Here is a 20,721-nt window from a genome sequence, read left to right on the forward strand (position 1 = left end):
ACAACTATTTGAGTTTTTCAGATTTAAACTCTTAAATTTGAGATTTTTCAGATTATTATTGATGTTTTTGCTCCATTAAATGAAAAGTTCCTGCCAGTAAAATGAGGTTTGTTAAAGGATGAAGGTTTTTATGTATCTGAGTTGCGTAATATCCGCCAGCTTGTGTGTGTGTGTGTGTGCAGTGCGGGTGTGTGTGTGTGTGTGTGTGCGGCCCTCGTTGAGGCGGCCTGCTTATCAGGGCGTGTCGGACCTGGAGTCGAGCCCAGGGCGTCGCCCCGCCTGGACGCTCCCTGAGGTGGGAATCCAACCCGGAGCAAAGCGCTGACTTCACTTTCAGTTCTGATTCAAACGTCAAATTTATTAAAAATGGACCAGATTTATAAAATCTGCAGTAAAAACATAAAAACTTGATAAAGGAGCTTTAAACAGCTCAGGGTGTCGTGCCTTTGTTCTGCTGCAGGGGGCGCTCTATCACAGATTTATGCATCTAAATGAGAAACATGAAAATAATCAGCGGATCCGAACCGGAGAAGTGAATAATACCAGATACGGAAAAAAATTAGTGCTGAAATTAATTCCTGACTTTCTTCCTCCACCGAAGGTTTTGACTTTCCTCAGTTCCTTCCCTCTATGACTCCTTCTCTCCTTTCCTTGGTCATTTCCTTCTGCTCTTCTTTCCTTTTTTCCTTACAGTTTTGTAATTTTCTTCTTTTCTGTGTCATTCCTTCCTTTTCCCATCCTTCTTTCATTCCTACATTCCTTCCTTCCTTCCTTCCTTTCTTCCTTCCTTCCTTCCTTCCTTCCTTCCTTCCTAGTGATCTTTATTATTTTAATCACACTGAGTGAAGGAACCCTGACCTTTAACCTCAGCTCTTCTTGTCCTCCTTCCTTGTTTCTTTCTGTCTTTGAGCCTCTCACTTTCCTGCCAAAACTTTTTTCAGTTTTTAGCCAATCGGGTCGGCTCCTCAGCCTGAGTCTCAGTTTTTAGCCAATCAGGTCGGCTCCTCAGCCCGGCTGACTCTCTGCCAGCTGCAGGTTGTCGTTAAGGTCGTCTCCATGTACACAGCGGCTCGGCTCGGCTCGGCCCACCCAGCCGCTCTCTCACGGCCCAAACCTCCGTTAGTTTGAGCTCAGGCAGGAAAACGCTCAACATGAACGTCTCTGCAGATCCCACTGTGAGTATTTCACAAAAATAAAAATAAAAATCAGCTCTGACTCTGCTTTAACTCTGACTTAAACTAACACCACTGAGTTCTGTCTCACTGGTTCTGTTCTTGCTGGTTGGATCTGATTTGCATTTAAACTCTAAAGTGCATTTTTAGAACAAAATTATTCGTTTTCTACCTAGAAAACAGTTGTACGGAAACCCAAAGCTGTCAAAATGCATAGTCAATGTGAAAAAAGAAAGGTAGACATGACTAATTGTTTTGATTAATAAATAAAACATCTCAGTAAAAACACATTTTTACAAGCAACATCCTACTGACAGATTTTTATTCACGGTTACAACCTGATTTCTAAAATCCAGTATGGCCGACTTTCATAAATCAATATCACAGATGCTGTAAACAATGTTTATTTCTATCTCATTAGACATAAAAATGTTGTTTTAAAGGCTTGTATTGACAGTAGCCACCTGGTTGCTGAGTATTTTAGTTAGCAAATCCTTTTTAAATGAAATGGAAATGTTTGACATTCTCCTCAAGTTACTTTTCTTAAAGAAAATAATAAGAACCACTGTGTTTGTTCTAGCTAACAAAGGCTAGCTGTATTTTTAGCTGACTATTTCTAAAATATAACTTTTTTTCATTATATTTAGTTATCTGATATTAATAAACCTTAAAACAGAAGGAAATAATTCACAGTTAGAGGTTATAAACAGAATTTAAAGTTTGAATAGATGTGTAAACCATCATCAAGTAGCTAATGCCATTGCTAGCATGGAAGCTAACTTCTTAAGCTTTGTGATTATCAGTAAAAGGACTTTTTTTGTTTCCCTAAATAAACATTATTTGTCATTTTAAAACCAAATTGAAGTCCAGACTAATATTTGTGTTACAATAACAGAATTATAAATAAATAACCCTAAGCTTCACTTAGTTAGCAAGTTAGCAAGTTGGCAAGTTAGTTTAAACTCTGTTAGTTTTGCCAGTTGTAGTTTAGCTGACAGTAGATTTTTCAGGATGATTATTACTTTGAAATCCTCCTAATGTTGTTGTTGTTTTCGGTAAATAATTGCCTTAAATCTGTAGTTTTTACCCAGTAGCTCTGAAATGTTTAGCGAATATGGCTAACATCTACGGTTAGCCTTTTTTAAACCAAAGCACCGACACATTCAGGTCGTTTTGACGGATCCCTGCGGAGCAGCAGAGTCGTTTACAGCTTTAATGGTTTTTATCCGTATTAGCATATCATTTTTATTTAAAACCATAAAATGTGAGTATCTCCTCTGATAGAGGAGCCCTGTCTGCTAGAAATTACATTTCTATAGAGCTAATTTGTTTCTCCAATTACATTTAGCTGTGTAACATAATTAGTGGAACATTAGCAGCATATAAGCCTAATTCTGAGAGACGAGGTCAAGGAGTAATGAGGAGAGAATTACAGCGTCTCTCATTCATCAGGCGCCGCTTTGCTTTATAATTACCTTTTATGGAAGCGAAACAAGTTTGTTGGGGCTTCTGATGGTTGAACTTAAATAATGTACAGTTTTATCATTTCATCCCATTTCTGGAGCGAGTGTGGCTTTCTGAGAGGAGTTAAAGCACAAAAGACGGTTCTGATTGAGTTTAATCAGTCATCACAGCGTGTGTGTCGTCAGCATCCGGCCCACTCATGTTACGACTTCTTCACCTCGCACAGCGATGCAAACAAATTAATTGCCGGCTGTCCGTCTGTGTTTTCTGCAGAGAGAAGTAGATGAAGGCTTTGAGTCGGGAAGGTTCAGAATTACAATATTCTTGTGTTTCCGTGTAGCTGTAGGTGTGTGAGGCCCTGAACAACCAGGCAGCGCCGCAGATTTCACTCCTGCTTCCTCATTTAGTTGCTCATTAAGTCTGTCAGGAACCTTTGCAGCAACGCTCGCCTGAATTTTTCTCGTTTTCCATTTTTTGCTGCGTGTTCTTAAAATTTGTTTAGCCTTTAAAATGTCGGCTTGCGTATCAAAAACCGTTTAATTAAACTTGCAGAGGAGGCAGGAAACGCTGGGAAACGGAGCGTTTGACCTCCGAACACGGTGACACTTTCAACCCTGCACTGCAAAAACACAACGTCTTACCAAGTACTTTTATTTAGTTTCTAGTGCAAAACTTACCAAGGAGTAACTTTTTATCAAGATAGAAGAGATTGTTTTAAGTCAATAACTCCTTAATATTGATGAAAAAATGCCAGTTTATTTCACTTCTGCAGGGAAAATTTATCTTCCAGTCAAACTCTCACGTTTTCATCATATTAAGGAATTATTGTCTTAAAACAATCTCTTACTTCTTGCTGTAAAGTTACTTAAAAGTTAGTTCATGTGAAATAAAAATAATCTGCAGAGTTTATGTTTTAACACAAACTGCTGCTTGCTAGTTTTCATAGCTGTGATAAGGATAAATGCTAATATCTTGGTGAAAACCATCGTCATCTCTGGGGTCGTAAATCGTTCTCACAAGAGTCTGATTTCAGTTGCATTTAATTAGAAAAATCACAAGATAAAACATTAAATTAAAGCGAAACAATCTGTTGACCTGCTGGTTGAACGTCTCAACGGTTCATCGGTTTAGGAAATTATTTTCTTGCTGATTTATGGTGAAGAAGTAAAACACATTCCTGTGAGAATCATCTGACCTGGATGGAAACTGAAAGCTGAAGAAACCTGCAAACAAACGCCAGCTAGCTTGGAAGCTACGTTAGCTGAACGCTGCAGCGCTTCACTCTGCTGTTTCCAAATGTTGTGAAACCCTGCGGTTCTGAAAGTTGAGTGGATAAATCCCTGCGCTCCCGTCTCTCTGCTCAGACTCCAGGTTTCCAGAGGAGCGGAGAGGAGCTGCCCGTTTCTGTGGACGAACTACGGCAGCTGATAGAGGACAAAGTTAGCGTCCTGTGGTTAGCGACTGCAGACAACCAGCAGGTAAAAACCTCACAAGGTTAAAATCCAGAGTTCAGAGCCACTCAGAGGAGTTCAGGAACTGAACCAAATGAATCAGATTCATTAGTGATCTGAATAGTGCGGCGTGCTTTTTTTAGTCAAATCCAGCTTCAGGTCTGAGGTTTTTCTGTAGAACGTCGGTGAATGTCCAAGTTTTTCCTCAGATTATATTTGAATTTAGCTCTGGGCTTTGACTAGGCCATTCTGATACATGAATCTGCTTTGATCTAAACCAGGAGTGTCTAAACTTTTAATTTAAACTACAGATGGGCCACAAAATTCATTTTATTAAAAAGACAAAAATTAATTTATTGTGATTTTTTATTTATTAACAGTTATTGATTAATAATTGGTGGCAAAAGATGCTTAATAAGAGATATTTTAAATAAAAGTTGAACTGGGTGAAGCTAAAACTGACACTTTGAGTTCTGGATAAAACTTGTTTACAGATAAAAAAGGTTTTTTACATTTTGATTAAAATATTTATGTATATTTTTTGTTGTTGTTTCATCAAATTGCTTTTTAGAGTCAATATATTCCAGTTAATAACTAATAAATTACTACATTAGTTGAACGTTATTTCTATAATTGATTAATCTGATTAATTGTTTCAACTAGATTTCCTATCAGAGAAAAGAACTGAATACAAATGTACGCCACACTTTTCAGATTAAAAATAAAAAAATCTTGAATTATGAATCATCTTCCTCCTCCATTGTTGTTTTATTACATAAAATCCCTAAATAATAAACTAATGAGCTAAAATGTGGAAATAATTTCATGAGGTTTGTTTCTGTGAGGTTCTGGTTCTGGTTCTGGTTCTGGTTGCTTCATCCTCTGACCGTCTGGACTCTGTTTCATCACGACTCTTCAGGCCAAAAGCTTCATGAAATCAGCTTCAGTTAAAAAAACCTGGATTCATACGGAGAATATTAAAAATCCGTTTTATTCCTCCTGAAAAAACAAAATGTTTCCAAATAATTTCTGGTCTGAATATTTTAGTTCACAGGAAATAAAACAAAATTAACTTACAAGTAAAAAATAGCAGCTTTTTCAAGTCAATAATTTCTTTAAACTGATTTTAAAATAACTGGTTCCACTGGCAGATTATTGAAGAGACTCTGGATTATTAATAATCTGCCAGTGGAGATTAATGATGGATCCTCATCAATATTGGGGGATTATTGATCGATATTTAGCTGAAAGTTGTTTTATTCAGGTTTGCTGGGATGTTTTCTCTGTGGAGGTAAATGTTGTTGAGCTGAGTTGTTGTTGCTGGTTGGTTCTGGTCGGTTCTGGTCGGTTCTGGCTCCTCCTGGCCGGCTGACTCAGACGGACTCAGACGGACAGATGACGGGGTGAATCGGGTCGATCTCCACGTTCTGCCAGGATGACTCAGCCGGTCTGTTGTCTTCCAGCCCACGGCGCTCCGAGGCCTCTGGCCGCTCCAGCAGGCTCAGACTGGACCAGAACCGAGCCGTTCCGCCGTTACTGATGAGGTTTCTGTCCTCGGTCTGACCCGGTTCCTCTGGATCTGTCCGGACTCACCTGTCCGGTCAGCAGAACCGCTGGGTTCTGTTCAGTCTTCGCTCTGGTTCAGATTACATCTTTATTTTAACTGGAAAGCTCAGAAACGGTGATGTAACTGGGCTCTTAAAGGGCCGGTTCACCTGAACCATCGGTCCAAATCCGTTCATCACAAAATGAGACGTGAAAAATTGGATCAAACACTTTTCCTCAGCAAGTACGTGGCGACAGTGGAGAGCAACAAACATGGCTTATTGGAGTGGCGCTTTAGCATTAGCTTCTGCTAAATAAAAGGTTGTTGTAGCGCTTTAGCATTAGCCTTTTTAAATACCATTTTGGTAAAGAGCTGTAGCATTAGCTTCACTAAATACCATGTTGGAATAACGCTTTAGCATTAGCTTCTGCTAAATATGAAGTTGGCGTATCGATTTAGTTGTTTGTCTTGTCCATACGTCTCTATTTCTCTCTTTCTTTTTGTTCATCTGTCTTCCCCTCTGTTTATCTCTCTCCCTCTCTCTCTCCCTCTCTCTCTCTCTCCCTCTCTCTCTCTCTCCCTCTCTCTATCTTTCCCTCTCTCTCTCTTTCCCTCCCTGCAGTGTCTCTCAGGGATTCTGTCCACAAACAGTCGTTGCTAACGCTAGAGCCTCTGGGTCAGAGGTCATTTCTGTCAGAGCTAGCAGCAGCAGTAGCTCTGTTAGCTCGTGAAATTAAAAACTTCTGGTTCAGTCTCTAACTTCTAGAGTTAACAGGAAAACAGGATTTCTCATTTTGTCGCCTGACATGTCAGGAGGTTTCAGTGTTTGGCCGATGCGTCGTCCATCGCCCGGTTAAAGATGAACTTTGACCTCTGTTTGAAATGTTCCCCTGTCAGGGTTCGGTGTTGGAGGAGAACCCAGAACAGGAGCTGTCACGGTTTGCTGCTCTGAGTCAGGACTTGACCTTTCACCTCCAGGAGCTGCAGAGCCGAACGGAGCAGGAGCTCAGAAACATCCAAACACAGTGAGTGGAAACCACTGCTAGCTGTCTACTGGTCTCTACTGGTCTGACTGGTCTCTACTGGTCTGACTGGTCAGAGGAAAGGAGAAAAACTTTCTAGAATCATCTGTTTATTTATTTACAGATGATTTGTTTCCCCTTTAAATTATAATATTAATTATGTATTAGAATAATTACTCTTATTGGCATATTTCTGCTAATGAGCTAACAGTGGAGCTAATTTTTAGCTTAGCATTTTTACTAACTATAAGAACATTTAGCTTCTGCAGATAAATTTTAAAACACTAATTTACTGTTTTCTAAACTTTCAGTTGGATAAAGTTTGACCCGTGTTGATGTTTTAGTTATCGAGTCGAATTATGTTAACGTTCATGTTGCCATGGAGACACTGTGGATATAAACGTGGTGAAATTTAGCCGGTTAGCTTCAGTTTCCGCTAAATGCCGTATTGGTTTAGCGCTCTAGTGTTAGCTTACAAAATACTGTGTTTATGTAGCACTTTAGCTTTGTGACTAATGCAGCAGAGGATTGTGGGACGTTTAACGTTGGGATCAATGTTGGTAAATATTGGTTATCTGCTGATGTTGGATGTTGGCTCAGATTTTCGGTTCATCCTGAGTTTTAAATGAATTAAAACTTAATGTTTATATTGATTATGTTTTTTTAGTGTATCTGATCAAAACTGGACTTTTTCTAACGGTTAAACTTTACAGCTGGTGACATCACTGCCTGGCTTTGGTTGTTTTATTGGATTAATTGACACTTAAAATGCAAATATCAGCTCATTTATCAGCAGAAAAGGATAAAATAAAACTTTAAAAGTCACAGATGTTCCAGTTTCTCAGAACATGAAACCTGGTGTTTGTTTTATTATCTCGTCTCTCTGTGCTGTTGTGTTTGGAGCTGCTGTGGACGAGCGCGGCGCTGTTTGAACATGAGTGGGTGTGGAGCGGCTCGCTGTTGGTTTGTGGGATTTTCCTGTCACATGAAAGTGTCTCCTGACAGCAGCAGGTTCTGCTTCGCTGCAGCAGGTTCTGCTTCGCTGCAGCAGGCAACAGGATCCTACTTGCCTTCCTGAGTTTGAGTCGAGCAGAAGGTGAGGGAGGGAAGCGAAAGTGGATCTTCGTCCGTCGGTTTGTGGGGATTCCTGCTAACCGCCGCTAACGGAAAAAAACATTAATGAGGCGCTGACTTCCTGTCTGGACATTTTAAACCTGGACTGGTGACTTTGTTGATGGAAGCTTTGATCTGCTTCATAAAACTTGAATCGTCAAATTTAAACAAATAAGTTTTAAAGTGTTTTAATCAAAATCAGCTTTATTCACCAAGCTGTTAACAAACAAGGAATTTGATATTGATTTCACTTTCTATTTACTGTAAATATATAAAAAGGAAAAGAAATTCATACATATGTAACGTTGAAGCCAAACAGTATGTGTCCAGGATGTGTGTGGTCTGCAGACGTTAACTGCCTTCATTGAAGCTGATGAACAAGAGAAAACTAAACGTAACAGGAAAAAAAGTAAAATTGAAACTGAAAAAACAGCTTGAATCTGAAAATTAGTTTTTTTCTTTTTTCCTCACAAACATTTTGGCCTAAATGTAGCTCCATAAGTCTGTCTTGACATGTCCTAACTCCCATATAAAACCCTGGACAGACATGAAAATGGACACTCTCGTCCACAGGAGCGTTTTGTCCCTTTCAGTGGAGGAATTACTTTAACAGGACCTTTAGTTTTCACACAGTGACTGTTTGTTTGAGGAAAAAGTTTTTGTCCAGTTCTTTGTGTTTCCAAGTGGGAATCGCCATGGCAACAAGTGACTCAGTGATTTTGCTTTTTTTGCTTATCTAAATAAATCCAACATGGAGCCAAATATATTGTGAATTTTGAGTCTCTAGTTTTTTTTAATTGTTCAAGAAGAAACAGGAAGAAGCTTTAACTTGGACTTTCAAAATAAAGTCAAAATATGTGAATAAAACAAGAGACTGCTGTGCTACGGTTTAGACTTTTAGAAATTCTGGTTTCAGATTAAAATGACTTAAAATGACCCGAAAGCTGCATGAAGGGATTCAGTTTTTATTCTCATTTTTTAGAGTGAAAAACAGGAAGTGAAGTTTTGATCGTTTGGATTTTCTGGGCTGTTCTGTAGGATTTTGTGATTGATTATCTGGGAATATTTGTTTCTGCTGCTAAAGATTTATTATTTTAATCTTCCTGGTGTTGATGAAGATGTATGAACTTTAGTTTTGCAGTTCATCACCTTCCTGCTTTTCCTTCTTCATATTTTGGACTTAGACTGACTTTATTGTCATTTTGCATGCACAGGGTGTATACAGAACGAAATTTCGTTGCATACTCAGGACATAAATCGTGTTTTAAAGCTGAAATATGTCTGAATGTCAGTTTCCGTGTCGGATCAGGACCAGATTTTCTTTTGTCTCGGTTTCTCTGCAGCTCTGCTCTCTCATGACGTCGTCGTTTCTCCTTCCATTGTTTCAGAAAAGACGAGTTAAAACACATCGAGGTGTGGCGGCTCACAGCCGTTCCTCTAAACTCTGATCACATTCCAGGAAAACCTCCAGTTTCTCCTGGGATCAGAGTCCAGGCAGCCTGATGCTAATCGCTGCTTCAGCTGCTGCTTCGTGCAGATTTATCTGCTGCTGGAGGATTTTAGGTCCGATCAGGGACTGAACCTTTACATCTGAAGTTAATCAACTTGTTGCTCTCATTTGCTGATTAATAAATCCAGTTATCAGCCTCTCTCTGCTGATTCGGTGCCAAATGAGACAAACACAGTACGAAGCACGGAGGAGGAGGAATGATGCTCTGGGCTCAGCAGCCAAAGAATCGGAAACCTTGAAGTTATTGGTTTCTATCAGAGTTCACGATCCATTCAAAGTCTTCTAGAGTCAGATGTGAGTCCATCTGTTTGATCCAAACTGCTGGAATGGTCTAGTCAAAGTCCAGCTGCAAACATTGATCGACTACAAAGTGATATTTTTCATTTTATTTTAATTCTGAGTTTGCTTGTGAATAAAGTGAGGTTTACGGAGGAGCGGTGCAGTTTCCACCCTGACTGTGTGCGTTGCCGTGGTTCCCGCTGGCAGCCTGCGGTTATGCAACAGGCCTCTGAGCTGCCAGCAGCAACAGGCCGACTGGCAGGTTGGAAACGTCCCAGATCAGCGCTTCATCTTTAAATCTCCTCCCGTTTGAAAGTGACGGGAAAAAGCCGCTGAACCTGCTGGAACGTGAGATAACTGTCACTGGCAGCGGCTCGTAAACCCAGCCGAACCCAACCGGGTTTGACCTTCAGCCTCGGTTCACCGACCTTCACGGAAAATTAAGATTCAGCAAAAGGTTTTAAAGAAGAAGTGACATTTTTCATGTAGTTTTTGCTGACAGTACAAAGTGACAATTGAACCAAATGATCAGTTTTGTTTTTAATGAGGCAAAATTATTTTTTTAGCTCTAACATGAAATACAAATCCACTTTCTCCAAAAAATGATTATTTTACTGAACTACACCGCTAGGTCTGCCAGGCCAGGCGGTGGCGCTGTAGTACGTCCAAAGAATGACGCAGTAGACAGAAAAACATAAATATAGAGAAATATGGAGCTATGATGTCATAATTTAAAAATACAAGCGGCTCAGATGAAAACACAAAATATTTTTAAATGAATCCGGAAACAATGATTTTTAAAACTGGATCTCTAAATTATTAAAATTAATCTAAAATCTTCTGAACGACCAAATTAATGACAAAACCTGCAGGGTGAAAGTGAGTTGTAAAAATATTTTATGATTTTATCAAATTATTTTGCGTTTTTTTGTGCATTTTTCTGATATTAAATCTATAATTTATCAGTTTATATTCTCTGATGTATCGTAATGATTTATAATTTGCATTAGTTGAATCTTTTTTCTGGGCACCATAACTGGCTCCAGCCCAGGGCCCCAACCCTGTGGCTCCGGCCCTGGACTCGGGTTTTTTTCTGCCCTCGATGGAAACATTTTAAATCTTGATCTTTTCATTCTCCGCCTCAGTTTTGACGTGTTTTCTCCCGGGTTTTATTCGTCTGAATGAATCATTTTCTGGTGGAAAAACAAACAGAAATCCAGATGAACGTATGAATTCTGGCTGTGAAACCCGGCAGGTTCTGGTGCGAGGAGCGTTTTGTCGTCTTCACGCCTCTCCGTACGTCAGCAGAGCCGCCGGCAGCTGGCGGAGGAAGTGTTCACGTGTGTCAGGCGTCGGTTCTGGTTCCGGTCCACTGGGACGTTTCCCGGGTGATTCGTCCTGCTTTCCTCCAATAAATACATTTTCTACAGTTTGAATAACAAGCTGAAAGGAGATTCACACAAAACGGCAGATTTTACTGTAATATTTAACATTTTTTTATTTGTATTATTGAGCATTTTGGTGAATTATGGAGATCAATTGGAGGTAAAAATGTGTTTATCCCCCTTAATATTTCTTCTACTTTTGCTTATTTATCACACTAAAATGATTCTGATCAAACAAATATGAAGTAAAAGCAAAATGAAATTTTAAAATTCTATCAAAACTAACCTTGTTCACTGAACAGTAACGGTGGCAGCAGCATGCTGTGGGCTTCCATCGGTTTCATGTTAAATCAGCAGCGAAAACAGATGGAAATAAAACTTCATCAGTCTCTGGTTTTTCTCTGGAGGATCACAGATTAGTTTTAATCTGAATTATTTTAAAATGTTATTTTTAAACATCCTGAAAATAGATGTTTCCAAAACATGTAACTAAAATCTAATTTCCATGATAATTTATGAACTAAAGTTGTTTATCTCTCTGTGTTTTTCTGCTCTACATCATAAATAAAATGTGTCTGTTGTTCCTCCAGGTGAAGCTCCTCCTTCAGAAACTCGTTAACAGAATATGAAGTTATTTCTTTTTGTGTTTTTATTCTGTGAAATGATTTACCTGCTTCATCAAACCCTCCTCTTCCTCGCCACAAACAAAACTTAACAAATCTTTGACTTCAGATCCTCTGATGCTTTCTAACAGAGGTCTAGTGCCTCCCAGTGGACAGATGGGGAATCACTCGCTGCTTCCATCATCAATTTAAAGCAGAAAAATGCGAATAATGAGAAATTTTTCATTATAAATCAAGTTTTTACTCAAACCTGCAGCTTTGTATTAAAACTTGTGTCTGTCTGGACTTTTGTCTGTTTTCGCCGTCAGACGGTTAAAAACCTGCAGCCTGTCAGGATTTAGGATCCCAAGCTGCAGCTTTTATTCACTTCTTTCTGGACTCGGTGATGATCTGGGTTTGGGTTTTCTGGGGTGAAACAGAACAAACATATTCCATCAGATTTGTTTTGACTCAAACAGCAAAAAAACTGAAAGATTTGTTGCATAAGTTGCTCAATAATTACATTTCTGCAAAGCCTTGTCATTTTTCACTGCCTAAATATTTGCTGTTCTGTTTTATCTTGATGTATTGAATGATTTCCAGAAGAACAATCCAGTTTGTGTGGAGAACTAAAGCAGCCAAAATGAAAATAAATACAGAAATAAATGAAAGCCAGTTAAATTTGACAGCAAAGCAGATGTAACAATAAAAAACAGACCTGGCAGGAAATCTAGGAATAAATATGAGAAATAAGCAGAAGAAGAAATAAAAAAGGTACAGCTATTAAAATAAACACAGGCTGAATATTTCCAGATGTATAAAATATTTTTGTAAATGAAAAAAAAAGTTAAACAGGGAAATAAATTGCGACAATAAATCAGTACAATACAAACATAAAACGGTACAAATTTGAGAACCAAGTTAATTTATACAATTCTAAAACTGTAAGTGAAATAATTCATATAAATGTTTTTTGTCAGTATTAGTCCTCCATACTTTTGTATTTAATTTATTTTGCAATTTGTAACCTTGTAACTTTTAATAAATTTGTATGTATTAGTCCTCCATACATATAGTTTTACTTTACTATTTATGTCTCTCTGAAGCCTTTAACTTTGGCTGTATCGGTGCCCCATACATTTAGTACTTCACTCGTTTGCTACATCTGTAGCATTTAGTTATGGCAGTACTAGTCCTCCATGAATTTACTGTCAGTATGTCTCTGAAGTTGTTAATTTTGACTGTATTGGTTCTCCATACATTTTGTACTTGATTAATTTTATTATTTACATATCTCTGTAGCTTTTATTCGTAGTATGGACGCATTAGCCCTCCATAGTGTAGTATTTAGCTTATTTTCCTGTTTATAAATCTTTGCAGCTGTTATTAGTTTTGGCCGTGTTGGTGGTCCGTACCTGTGCTGCTGTTGTGATGTTGTAGGACCTGTGATAGTTATAAATCAACAGGGAGGGACTCTGAATGTGTTTTTGTCTCCAGACTGTGTGAGATCGAAGGCCGCCTGCAGCAGCTGACCGCCGAGCCGCCCGACCTTCAGCAGAAGAAGAAACGGACAGAAGAAGAAGAAGCGACGACCGCTTCCCGCCCTCAGACGACCGCCGTAAGTTACCGCACAGAAACATCCAGACTTCACTTTGAGGAAACGTTCAGCATCGATTGAGACTCATGGAAAAGTTTTTCCTTACAAAGAGCAAAATCTGTTTGTTCATTGATTCGTTTCTGAGTCCACAGATTGAAAAACAGGAAACAGGAAACACACGTTTGATTTCAGAATAAAAGACGTTAGGATGTGAATATACAGTAGCAGGATAATGAAACGACTTCATAACTTGAAGCTTTTTTGTCATTAGAACAACTTTTTTTCATCTGGTAATATAATGAACATATTCTCATCTTATAATTTATTCCCTAATAATCTGCCGTAGCTCCTCTCTGCAGCTTCCTGAGTGAAAATGTTTTCCATTTTCTCGTGTTTCTGCAGAAGTTTGAGGCCATCGTAGCCGATCGTTTGATCCGGTGTGAACAGCTGGTGTTCCAGGAGCAGGCACTGAGCGCGCTCCGTGACCTGCTGACCCTCGACCTGCACAGGTACCAGGAAGAGAGCCGCAAACTCACCTGCTTCACTGAGAAGATCATCGGCCGATCGCACAGGTAAACCAGCGCTGGGAACCACCAGGGCCGGCCCAAGGCATGTGTGAGTTGAGCGGCCCCACAGAGCAGCAAGCTAGCATGATAAAAAAATATATATTTAAAATAACATGAAATAATGCAAACTAAATGCTATTAAACATGGATAAAAACAATATCTATATTGTTTTTATTGTTGTTACATAAATAATATCAACTTGTTTACTGTAAATTTAGTGTTTATCAGCTGATTTTATTTTCAAACAGTTAAAATAAAAAAATATGGCACCTTAAATTCGACTCTGTATTTCAAAACCCAAATAATTATTTTTAGTTTGTTAATCCTATAAGGCTAAAATCAACAGCTGTAACAACGCTGGTGTGATGTAAGCTAATTACAAATGAAGCTAATGCTAGCAGATAAACAGAAATGTTAGGATGTGAAACAATGAGAAAGCATGTGGTGTTTGTATGGAGGCCCCCCAAAAAACCAGCTCCGGGCCCCATAAAGGCTTGTTCCGGCCCTGGGAATCCGTCTGCTGCGCTGTTGTTGATGGATGAATAATTATTTATCTTTTCCAGGTCAAACGGAGAGAAAACCTTCATCTGTGCAGAAGAAAGTATGCAAGGAAAGAACGAGGCGGCGCCGGAAAAGAACATGGTACAGATGAACGTTTCCTTCTTTTAAACGTTTAACAGCAGCTGGATCCTCTGGGTGGATTTCAGTGTTAAAGACTAAAAACTAACATTTTCTTTCATTACTGATGCAGAAAACTAAATCTACTGCTGACTTCATCCACTAACAGACAATCCTAACCTCTGACAGACTTTCTGACTTTTTGTCTAATTCAGTTCATTTTAATTGGTTTTTAGTGTTTTATTCATTTTTATTAGTTATTATTAACTAAACATTGTTCAGTTTTTATTAGTTGTACTAATAGTTTTAGTTTTTCACATTTTGGTTGATTTTAAGGTGCAGATTTCAAAAAGGTCAATTATTGTTGAATAATTCTGGAGTTTTCTAGCAAAATGGCAAAATTTCCCAACTACAAACTTAAAAAAAAAGTCTAAAAACTTTGACGTCACGTCGACGTTTTCCTCAGATTTACGTTTATATAAGAAACTTCATTAAATCGATGTTGAATGTAAAGTTTCAAATATTGTGAAATTTATATTAAATATGCTACTATAATTATAAATTAGGAACCAAACCACATTAATTAATATCAAGCTTTTAAAACAACTTTTCCAAATTTCTCAATTTAAAAACAAATTATATGTTAATTCAGCTGCTGTTAAAATAAATCTGCTGCTCTGTGACTTGATGTAAAACTGTTTTGCTAATTCTGAACCGATTTTTCTGGGCTGGTTTTTATTTAAACGTGTTTAACCGTTTGACAAGCGAACAGAAATAACTAATAGCTGCTGATGAACGAAGCCGCGCGGGATAAAACATGGCCGCCTCTTTGTGTTTCTGGTGGGCCTGGCGTCCGTCCAGCTGTTGTCAGTCTTCCTCAGACAGTCGGAGGAGAGACGGAGGAAACATCTGCCCGCTCATCTGGCTCTGTCTGTCACACACACACGCTCAAACACACACCTAAAAATCAACAAAAAACATCCCATAATAACCTGACAGAGTTGTGACGGGAAATGATGAGGGAAGAAACCTGGTTTGGAGTCTTATTATAACAGGAAAGCTGTCAAAGTGTCACCACAGTTTAACTCTGAGAGCTTAAACACAAACAGCCGACAGGCCGGCTGCCAGCGCAGCAACAACCAGGGCTGGGATTCCTGCTCAATGTTTCATATCACGCTCCCAAAAGTCAAATCCTGATGTGTTGGAAACATCTGCACAATGTGAACAACACCAAACTCTACGGAGCAAAAGTTTGGTCAAAAAAAGCAAAGTTTTCTAATATTTCCCTTCAGAAAAAATACCTTAAAGATGCAAAACTCAAGTTGTGCAACTTCAGTGAAATCATCAACAAGTGGCAAAAAAATAAAGCTTTGGAAATGTTGAAATCACTCTGTCCCAAAACCTTTATGAGAAATGTATGGAAACTCACTTCTGCCATGAAAGTAAAAAAATACAAGCCCAACAGGAATTCATAATATATTGGTTGAAAGTCAAAACTGGGAGTTTCAGTTTGAAAGTCATGATTACAAATTTTAAAGTCAAAATTACAAATTTAAAATGAGAAATTGATGTTTTAAAGTCATATTTATGAGTTTATAGCAGGACCAGTCCTGGTCCTGGAGGGCCGGTGTCCTGCAACTCCTAGACATTTCTCTGGTCCAACACACTTGAATCCAACAGCTGAATCTCCTCCTAGTGCCGTCAAGTTCTCCAGAGTCCTGCTGATGGCCTCATTATTTGACTCAGGTGTGTTGAAGTAGAGACACATCTAAAAGTTGCAGGAGACTTTTAGGCCCTCCAGGCCTGGAGGTGCCCACCCTGGTTTATAGTCATAATTGTGAATTTTGAAGTCATAAATGTCATATCTGAGTTTTGAAATCATAATTACAAGTCATTATTGTGAGAATAAATGTCATGATTACAAGTTATAAGGTTGTAACTATGACTGTAGTTACTATAAAGAGCCTTCATTTTTTTTCTTTCTTGGCAGAAATGTGCTTCCATACATTTAAGAACAGATTTTTAAGAAAACAGTGGTGGACAATCGATCAACGAAGGGCAGTTAATAGAGAGGCCATGTTGTGATGACTTCCTGTTTCAGAAATAGCAGGAGCTTCTTAAAGAGACAGAGGCCCAATTTTAAGGCGTTAAATTATTTACTTAAGTCAACATTTATTTTAAGTCACATTTGATATATATAATTTTTATAACAACTAAAGGTAACATAACTACCTGATTGTCCCTTGGAAACACTTTAAAAAGTGGATGAAAGACTTGAAACATTAAAATATGGTGGAAAATTAAAAAACAAATAAACTTATTTATATCAAATGTTCATCAAAATTCAGCGACTGCCGTCATGAAATCCTGTGAAGTCAGTTGCTGTGTGGATTCAGAGGGAATTGGGTCACATCCTGTTAAAAACTGGGTTCACACGCTGACAGATGTCAGATTTTACCCCTGAAATTATTTATTCACAAACCAAAGAGTTTACTGGGCAGCCCTCCGCCCCCCCTCTGTGACCTCTGACCCTCTTTATCAGATAATTCAGTTACTCTGGATAATCACATCATTTTGATTACGTGTTAATCTAATGGGTTTAGGCTGGATTGAATTAAAAACGGCTTGGTGGAAACGATGATCCATCCAGGAAATAGAAACATGTTGGCGATCACTGGGCCGCTGTTTCTGGTTCAGTCAGTTTTTAGTCTAAAACTTTGATTTTACACCTAAAATGTGTAAATTTTAAGTCTTAGAAAGGAAATATTGCTCAGTAGGCTTCACTTTTTCTCCAGTTTCAGTTTTATTTGTAAAAAAGATAAACAAAATAAATAGAAATTACAATAAAATAAAGAAAAACATATTTCAGTCACTGTAATAAATCTTGAGTGAGTTTAAGTTGATGGATCTGATCAAACTACAGCTTAAAATTAAAAACAGATGTTTTTTCTGATCTGTTGAAAAATGAGACAAAGAGAATAAACATTTGAACAAATTTAAACTATTTATAGCCTTCTGAATGATTAATGATCCTCCATTCTTTAATGACTGAACAGCTGTTTGCATGTTTCCCCTTTTTCATGTTAAATCTTCCAGAGGTATGAATAATTGTGAGCTTAAACGTGAATAATCTGAGTGGAAAAAAATCACAGAAGCTCAGAAAAACATTGGGAGCTTTTAAACAAACTAATTAATAAAAGAATGTAAAAAAAGACATGACATTTATATTTTGTTTTCATAAAGTCAATAAATTTAATATTTGATCAATCAGATCTTTTATTACCACATAAATTCTCCTTTATGATGCTGAATGACATGACGAGTGAGAGCCTCATCCACTACACTTTTATTCTGAAGAGATATCCAGCATGCCAGACTTTCATAGCGTTTCCCAGAATGCACCTCTGCTGTGTATGTGGGTCAGATGGTACTCTGTTTATTGCCATATGTTTGTTACTGTAGTGAGGCTGCAGGGAATAGAGGTCTGAAATAAGAGCGCCAGGAGGATGTTTGTGTTTTTATTGAAAGATGCAGTTCATCTCTCACACAGACAAGTTCTAATTATCAATTTTAGCTCATTTTATGTTCTGCCAGTATAACTCAGGTTATTATTTTTATTTTTTTATTAGAGATCTTAACACTTTACTCATATTTAGTTATTTATTTGGTGCTTTCAGTACATGATTTCTGTGTGTTTAGTCATTTTCCTTTTTCTTTATCGTGCTTTATATTAACCGCTAATTAGTTAGCTACACAGCTAGCCTTAAATTTTATAAAACACTTAATTGCTTTATAAAGAAGTTACTAATTCCATTTATAAAGCAAAATTTTATTAGTATTTTAACATTTTTTACCCTTTAAATTTAGCTTATTTAATTAATTATTTGACTATTATTAAATCAAACTAGCTTGAAACAGCTAATCCATTTAGCTATCTTGCTAACTCCACTAGGTTTTGAGTACTATTATGTTCTTTGTTGTTTTGGAAAATAATAGTTTCTAGTTTTTGTTTGTTTAGAAATATACCAAGGTGTTGATTTAAATTATTTTTATCTAATAATTGTCTGTTTTCATCCAGCACCAACTAAGCTAAGCTACATAGATACGCTCCAAGATTACAGTGTCTGTAATTCCATTGCTTTAAAATCCAAATAATGTTTTGAAATTTTGCAATTGCGGCGTTTCCACTAAATAAGAAAAATTAAAATCACACCTGAATAAGTTTTTTTAAAGTCGTTAAAAAACATTATCATCTACTTCCTGCTTCTTCTTTGTGGTTTCCGCCAGTAGTAACATTCGGTTATTAATCATGTGATTTGTGTGATGTGAAAAAAATTTTCCATTTTAGTTTTGTGAGATAAATCAATTTTGATACGGCCAAAAAACAAAACACCCCTCATCCTTGCGCCAAAACGTTTTTGAAAATGGACATTTCCATTAAATTAATTTATTTTTATGGTGAATGTAAACACCGCTAGTGAAAATTGAATGAAAATGTTCCAGATTTCTGGTGGTCTTCTATATTCTGCTTATAAATGAACTTGGCTTCCACTCATAGTGCAGCGCTCTGAACATGAGCAGAGACAACAAGCAGCTTCCGCCCGTTTCTGACACTCAGCGCTCAGGAAGCCTGAACTCACAGGGCAAAAATAATAACTTTAAAAGTCATCGGCTTGGAACTAATCCCACCGCGGCCTGCGGACATTTTAATACCGGAGTGATTAGCAGTGATCCTAAAGCCCGGCCAGCCAGCGCCGTCAGGCCCGGGCGGCCGGCCCGCCCGGGCCTCGGCTCTCCGTCCCTGGGGGAGGCGGTCAGGCGAGTCCCCGGATTAAGGCCACTCTGGAAAGTTAAACCCCTGGACGTCCGCCACTTCATTTCTCTAAGTGGCATCAGTTCCCTCGTTATGACTGTTAATTAAAGTTGGATTTATTCAACAGGATTTCTTTACTTTTCTGGCAAAAAAATATAGTTGACATTTTCTATTTTTTTCTCATCTTTCTGTTGAATTGAGTGGATTTTTTTTTCCATGTTGTTTATCTGTTTTTTATTTGTGTGAGAAAGTGGGAAGCTGTGTGTTTGGGGGGAGGGCTGGGAATTTTTTCATATGAGTGAGCAGATGTTGCAGTTTCTCAGGAGGGATTTATGTCAGGATGGGAACACACACAACACTCTGGGCTGTGTGTCATAATGAATGCATTTATCAGTCAACATCTACACGTCTGAACACGGCATGCAGAGAAAAGAGCCTTTTATTAACACCGAAATAAACATCCAGGCATATTTCAGGGATATATCAGGACATTATGTTTGTATTATTTATCATTTCTGGTTTTTACCAACATTTAGATATCAGGAGACAAGTTTTAGATTTTTAGAAAATTATTAGAAAAAACTAACCTGAGTACAGAGAGATTTAAATTATTAATTAGTATTATGGACAAACTAAGAAAAAATAATTTAATTACAAGAATAACTCATATTACGAGACGAAAATTGGTATAATATGAGAATAAAGTTGTAATAATATGAAAATTATTGTAATAATATGAGAATGAAGTTATAATGTTAAGAGAATAAAGTAGTAATTCGCAAATTAAGTCTGAATATGAGAATAATCATGTTATCAGAATTAAGTCGCACTATATGACTTATTTATTTCGACATTTTTATTTTAATATTATGACTTTATTCTTGTAATTGGTTTCTTTTTTCTAATACTCGGTCCTAGTTAAAGAATCAACTCATTCTGTTGTGAATTGTTCTGCAGTTTTACTAAACCCAACGTATCACTCAGATAGAACCTGTCTGACAGCACGAAGTAGTCATTAATGTCTGCCAACAAACCAAAGGTCACAATTAGAAACTGCTTTTCATATAAACTTAGGTTGATATTAAATTATTTTTTGTGAAATATTTTATTTTGACCAAAACAGCTGCAGCTCTCCTTCAGTGATGCATCCAAAGTGCACAAAGCTGCGTTATCACAGATCCTTCCCTTCCTCCCAGCTCCTGTTTGACTCTATAACACTTTTCAGCCAAATTTATCAATTTCTCCAAAGTATCTGATTCAGTTAATAATGAAGCTTTATTACAGAGTTTTCACACTTTTGACTTGTCTGAACAAGATGTCAGTGAGTTCATGTAGGGGCTTTAACTTCCCTAGTGGTTTCCTCAGGGGTCAGTGCCTTTTTATTACATATGTAAATAGTCTTAATTCAAATGTGGCTTATGCAAAATTTCATTTTTATGCTGATGATACTGTTTTACATTGTGCTGGTCTCTCACCTAACGATACTTTTAATTGATTACAGGTAAATCTTAAGCTTGTTTTAAATGCAAACAAATCGAAGGCGATGCTGTTTTCAAATGTAAAATGTTAAATATTTAGGATT

The 20,721-nt window shown here is 37.6% G+C and overlaps 1 protein-coding gene across 3 annotated transcripts in view; it reads left to right on the plus strand.

The window, feature by feature from the left end:
• Positions 1–1,097: 1,097 nt before the first annotated feature.
• Positions 1,098–20,721, plus strand: part of LOC111609483 (cingulin-like protein 1) — a 32,764-nt gene continuing 13,140 nt past the window's right edge. The window contains exons 1-6 of one of the 3 annotated variants that reach the window (XM_023338186.1): positions 1,098–1,175; positions 4,001–4,114; positions 6,531–6,658; positions 13,042–13,162; positions 13,544–13,713; positions 14,272–14,350. In XM_023338186.1, the coding sequence (XP_023193954.1) occupies positions 1,152–1,175; positions 4,001–4,114; positions 6,531–6,658; positions 13,042–13,162; positions 13,544–13,713; positions 14,272–14,350 (636 nt within the window). In that variant the 5' untranslated portion in view covers positions 1,098–1,151. The remainder of the gene's footprint in view (positions 1,176–4,000; positions 4,115–6,530; positions 6,659–13,041; positions 13,163–13,543; positions 13,714–14,271; positions 14,351–20,721) is intronic. The other 2 variants (XM_023338187.1, XM_023338188.1) reach the window with 2 other exon arrangements.

Source organism: Xiphophorus maculatus, chromosome 8, assembly GCF_002775205.1.
Source record: "Xiphophorus maculatus strain JP 163 A chromosome 8, X_maculatus-5.0-male, whole genome shotgun sequence".
NCBI classification, from domain to species: Eukaryota; Metazoa; Chordata; class Actinopteri; order Cyprinodontiformes; family Poeciliidae; genus Xiphophorus; species Xiphophorus maculatus.